Source organism: Onychomys torridus, chromosome 9 (genome assembly GCF_903995425.1).
Source record: "Onychomys torridus chromosome 9, mOncTor1.1, whole genome shotgun sequence".
NCBI lineage: Eukaryota > Metazoa > Chordata > Mammalia > Rodentia > Cricetidae > Onychomys > Onychomys torridus.
The window spans coordinates 43408945-43414493 of NC_050451.1; the positions used below are offsets into that span (position 1 = coordinate 43408945).

At 52.5% G+C, this 5549-nt stretch overlaps 1 protein-coding gene across 1 annotated transcript; it reads right to left on the reverse strand.

The window, feature by feature from the left end:
- Positions 1-601: 601 nt before the first annotated feature.
- Ppp1r3e (protein phosphatase 1 regulatory subunit 3E) lies at positions 602-2503 on the reverse strand. The gene is made up of 2 exons (XM_036199313.1): positions 1813-2503; positions 602-1696 (listed from the first exon to the last, which is right to left on the reverse strand). Exons 1-2 carry the CDS (start codon positions 2230-2232, stop codon positions 1274-1276), a joined length of 843 nt encoding a protein of 280 aa, XP_036055206.1. The 5' UTR covers positions 2233-2503; the 3' UTR covers positions 602-1273.
- Between the last annotated feature and the right edge of the window lie 3046 nt (positions 2504-5549).

Sequence of the window (5549 nt, forward strand, 5' to 3'; positions counted from 1 at the left end):
GGCTGGTTATATGCTTCCTGTGTCCTGGATCATCTGTGCGCCCCTCCCAAAACAAACAAACAAAAGGAGAGGAACTACTCCACCCCCAACCACAGGCTCACTGTGTTAGGTAAGCCTTGTTTTCTCTTTTAATTTTCTGAGACAGTCTCATGTAGCCCGGGATAGCTTGGTAATCAATCATATTACCTGGCTGGCATCAAACTCAAACAGCCACTACACCTGGCTTGCTGTGTGGGCTTCAACTGTAGCACTAGGTTAGAGAAAAGTTTCTAGAAGGTAGCCCTAAGGGCACAGTGGCTCACACCAATAACCCCAGCACAGCCGAGGCTACAGGAGGGCCGAGAGCTGGAGCCAGCCTAGGCTAGAGACCCTGTCCAAAAAAAAAAGTAGCCTTAAGGAGCCACCTAACTCAAATCCAGTTTCTCACAGAGGAAACAGGAGCCCAAAAAGATAAAATAACCTGCTCGATCATACGGATACTTGGTGGTTTCCTCTTTTTCAGAGGCGCAAAGAATCAATCAGTAGTGATTTTCATGATTCACTATCCCTTGACAAACAGTCCATAAAGTGCTTCGAGGTTTTAAGAAGGCACCCAGAAAAGTAAGGCTGGCATTCATTTTTCTGGAAGCCTGACTTTGCAAACCCCTTAGACGCCCCATTATTTGGCTATTAAAAGGGCAGGCCCAGAGTTAGTTTTGAAACCATCCATATTCCTAACGAGGCTTGTCCGGTGGCTGAAGGACCCTCTCCCACCGTTCCTTGAAGACTGAAGCCAACAAACTGCTGAGAGTCAAGGGAATCCTGTCATACTGCCAGGGCCCAGGGGCCAATGGTCAAATTCCTGGGGTTAAGCAAGGCAATTTCGGCTCAGATAAAGCTGGGATGGGAAGGACCTGGGGACCTGAGGTGGTAAGGCCAGTAAGAGGGAAGCAATCCGAATGACTTCACTGGGCTGGACTTCATCAAGCGTGCTCAATCCATAATGCTACCTAGCCCAAGGAGGCTTAACTTTCCAGAGCCTGGGACTCCTTTCTCGAATTCCTTGAGTTCCTTCCACTTACACCCAAGCTGATGTTCTCCACCCTAAAGTCTCTGAGCCTCGCAGACGGTTTCCAGCCAGCTCTGCTTGACTCTCTGGGACCGCTCTCCACCTATCTGCCAATCGTGGTTCCCGGGTTCCTGATGCCACAGCCTCCCCCCACGCCTGGGTGCCTCTGTTTGTTTGATTGATTGTTTTGTTTTTCCCCCGGTTGTGGACGGCAGGAGCCTAGTCTCAAATAAAATGGATCCAGCCCTGGGGCTCCGCGACTCCGGCACCACCCGGGTGCTCGGGCCCAAGTAGCGCGTAGTCACGGCCGCCGTTGTTGTCCCAGAACTCGCGGCCGGTCACACGGTAGCGGAGGGCGAAAAGCAGCGCGCCGCCGACCGGAGGCGCCGGCAGGCGGAAGGAGAAGCGGTCAGCCCGCGGTGGGGCCGGGGCCGGGCCGGCGTAGGCGGCAGGCGACTCCCGCAGGCTGCGCCAGCCGTCCGCACTCCAGCGCACGCTCACGCGCTTCTCGTAGGCCAGGTCCAGCACGCGCGCGCTCCCGGCCACGCCCAGAGGACCCGCGTCGGCGCGCTCCAGGCAGATGCGCTGCGCCTGCAGCCGGGCGGCGAAGCCGGGCTCGCGGGCGGGCTCCAGGGCGGCGCGCGCCTCCTGGGGAGAGAGGGCGGGGAGGCAGGTCAGGGTAGGATTTGGAGAGCAGCTAAGGCCGAGGTCCGGGGAGGGCAACAGGGAGAAGGGATGAGGACGGGGCACAGCGGGGCGCCTACCTGGAGGCCGCGGGTGCGCGGCGGGCACGGCGCGAAGTGGCGCAGGGCGTCCCTCTGCAGTTGCACCTGCACGTGGCGGGGCACCCGGGGCGGTTCCCCCGGGCGGAAGCGGCGGACTACGGCCAGCTCCAGCCCCAGCGCGTCGGCGAAACGCACTCTCTTGCGAGTGTCAGGGCTGCGGCTGCGGGCTGCCCGTGCCCCGCCGCCGCCACCTGCGGGCGCAGAGCGGGCCCTACGCCCCCGACCGGGAACGTGAGCCCGCGAGCGGGCACCGGGCCGGGTCCCGCCCTCCCCCGGCTCCTCCTCCGGCTCCTCCTCGAGGCTGGGCCGCTGGCTGCGGTAGTAGGCGCGCTCGGTCAAGGCTGCTATAAAGCTCAGGTTGCGAGGGATGTCGGTGCGCGGAGGCCGCTCGCAGGCCATGGCACCCGTGCGCCCCAGCGGGGTCAGCGCGCAGTGCCCGGCGCGTCCTCGCTCCCCCGCCTGCTCGGCGTCCGCGCATAAGGTGTAGGGCTGCTCCGGCAGCTGCTGGCCGTGGACTCTCCTTGCTGTCACCTCGCGTACTTGGCCTGGCCGGTTTCCTTGACCGCCTTTCCCTCCCTTTAGCGGTCAGCCCCAGTGTCTTAGACTCTCCGTCCTGCCTGCTTCCAGCAGTCTGCTCTGAGCGTGCGCTCAACGGCGCTCACCCTTGGGTTCTGCGGGCCTCGCTGACCCGGCCCCCGCCCACAGCCCTCTGACAGGTGGCTGGGTATCTATCTTCACTGCTGCACCAGGGGGCGGGACCGACTCCACCCTTGGGTCCCAAATGAGTTACTCCAGTATGGGAAGGGTTAAAGCGGGGAGGAAAGAGCAAGTCTTTCGTTTTCTTGCGAAGTTCAAAATGCCGAGGGTTTAACTCTCCCCAGAGCTCGGTGTTTTCTTAAACCCAGGCTACAGGTTTGGAATAGGGGTGGTGATGGCGTAGCGAAAGGAAGGTCACGATCCTAGGTACAGTCTTCCACGTAGAAAACGCCAAAGGATGAGCGATGGACAGAGGACTGGCTCTTCCCCAGTTTCATTTTTGAAAAATACACTAGTGACCATTTTACAATGGTATGTCACCTGTTTCTAACCTCTCTACGCAAGTGTTTTTTCAAAGATTTGTTTCATTTTTTAGATTATGTGTATGGTATCGGGGTTTATGTGTGCAGGAGGGCAGGTGCTCACAGGAACCGGAAGAGAACATCAGATACGGTGGAGCTGGAGCCACAGGTAGATGGGAGCCGCTAGAACTGGGTGCTGAGAATCCACTAGGGTCCTCTGGAAGAGTGGCATGTGTTCTTAACTGCCGAGCCGTCTCTCCTACTCTTTTTCTTTCTTTCTTTCTTTTTTTCTTTTTGGAGCTGAGGATCGAACCCAGGGCCTTGCGATTGCTTGGCAAGCGCTCTACCACTGAGCTAAATCCCCAACCCCCTCTCCTACTCTCTACAGAGGTTTCTAATACAAACCATAGGCATTGTTACAGTATTCACAGTAATTGTTACAAATATTGCAGATGAGAAAATGGAGAGAAGAAGGGAAAAGATCTTTGCCCCGTGTCACATAGCTACTAATTTTAGGACCTCGGCAGCTAAACTCTAGTGTGCACTCGCTCAATCATTTAGTTGTTATACAACATTAAAACAGTAGATGAAGCCAGCCGGTGGTGGCGCACGCCTGTAATCCCAGCACTCCGGAGGCAGAGGCAGGTGGATCTCTGTGAGATCGAGGCCAGCCTGGTCTACAGAGCGAGATCCAGGAAAGGCTCCAAAGCTGCAGAGAAACCCTGTCTCGAAAAACCAAAAGAAAAAAGAAAAGAAAAAAACAGTAAATGATAGTGTTAACATCTACTAAAAAGGTGGAAGCTGTGGGGCTAGAAAGATGGCTCTGCAAAGAGCATGCTCTGCTCCAGGGATCTGGCGCCCTCTTCTGGCCTCCGAGGGCACCTGCACTCACATGCACAGCCCCACATGGACATAATATGTAATTATGTATAAGCACATAATTAAAAATTTTTAAATAAACTGGGTGGCGGTGGCGCACGCCTTCAACCCCAGCACTCAGGAGGCAGAGCCAGGCAGATCTCTGTGAGTTCGAGGCCAGCCTGGGCTACAGAGCGAGCTCCAGGACAGTCACCAAAACTACACAGAGAAACACAGTCTCGAAAAACAAACAAGCAAATTTTTTTAAAAATAAAATTGGGACACCTTTAATCCCAGCACTCGGGAGGCAGAGGCAGGAGGATCTCTGTGAGTTCGAGGCCAGCCTGGGCTACCAAGTGAGTTCCAGGACAGGCAAGGCTGTTACACAGAGAAACCCTGTCTTGAAAAAACAGAGAGAGAGAGAGGGAGAGAAAAGAACCATAAATAAATAAACAAATAAATGATAAAATGAGATGAGGAATGGCACACACCTGTAATCCCAGCACTCCGAAAGCAGAGGCAGGCAGATCTCTGTGAGTTCAAGGCCAGCCTGGGCTACATAGTGAGTTCTAGGGCAGCCAGAGCTATATAATGAGACCTGCCTCAAAAACAGATAACTAACTAACTAACTAACTAACTAAATAACTAACTAAATAAATATTGGGCCACGCTTGGTGGTTTGTGCTTTTAATCTCAGCACTCAGAAGGCAGAGGCAGGTAAATTCAAGTGAGTTCAGGACAGCCATGACTATATAGAGAGACCCTGTCTCCAAAAAAAAAAAAAAGGAGGAGGACGAGGAGGAGGAACTATTAGGATAAAAAAAAATGAAATCTCTAAATTCATTTCTTTACTTGTGGCTTGTAGTGCTGGGGTTTGAACCCAGGGCCTTGTGTATGCTGGGTATATATTCTACCAGTGAGCTTATGAAGTCTCTAGATTATAACAGGATGGTTTAACAAAACAAAACACAAGTGACTCAGTTGGAAATAAACAGTGAGGCTTATGCTGTCTTACACAGTACATCTCTGGGTGTGTTCTCATAGCAGCAGCAAACATAGCAATACTAGCTAGGACTCATTTTTAAAACCATACTGAGTTTTTGCTTCTTTTTTTTTTTCTTTCATTTTTCTTTTTTGTTTTGTTTTGTTTTGTTTTGTTTTTTGAGACAGGGTTTCTCTGTGTAGCTTTGCGCCTTTCCTGGAATTCACTCGGTAGTCCAGGCTGGCCTCGAACTCACAGAGATCCACCTGCCTCTGCCTCCCGAGTGCTGGGATTAAAGGCGTGTTTCTTATTTCACTTATAAAATGCATGGACATACTCTATGTCTTAAGGTGTAGAATAGTTGTCTGCTAATTAATGTTACAGTCAGGCAGTTTAAAGGGGTCCTCCTCAACCTGGTGGAAGAGTCATTGACCTAAAACCAAGGAGGTTCCTGGATAGTTATGGTCTGGAGTTTCTGGCAAAGGCTCTGCTGTCTCGTTTACAGCCTGCACTGTCATGCTTTGGCTTTGCAGTGTGGGGCTGGGGAGGTCCTTGAGGGATGCAACACTGGACTAGATATACGTTACTGTCTGACAGCTCCGTTCTGAGTTGACATTGACATTGAGTCTTTGTTCCAAGTCAGTCTTTGGTTCTTGAACAACTGCAATAATCTTTAAACATCTGTTTGGAACTGCTCAGAGATTGGCCAGAAGTGTCCCAATTGATTCATTTAGTCAATATTGACTGTTGGTGTATTTAAACATGAAGACACAAATCTGAATAAACCACAGCCCTGTCTGTCAAAGAGCTTAAAAATA

What these genes read in the sequence shown, in the direction of transcription:
- Ppp1r3e (XM_036199313.1), bottom strand. Translation starts at nt 2,232, where the DNA reads ATGGCCTGCGAGCGGCCTCCGCGCACCGACATCCCTCGCAACCTGAGC. An exon ending in CGCGCACCCGCGGCCTCCAG is followed by an intron (nt 1,697 to 1,812) that starts GTAGGCGCCCCG and finishes CTCTCTCCCCAG; the next exon opens with GAGGCGCGCGCCGCCCTGGA.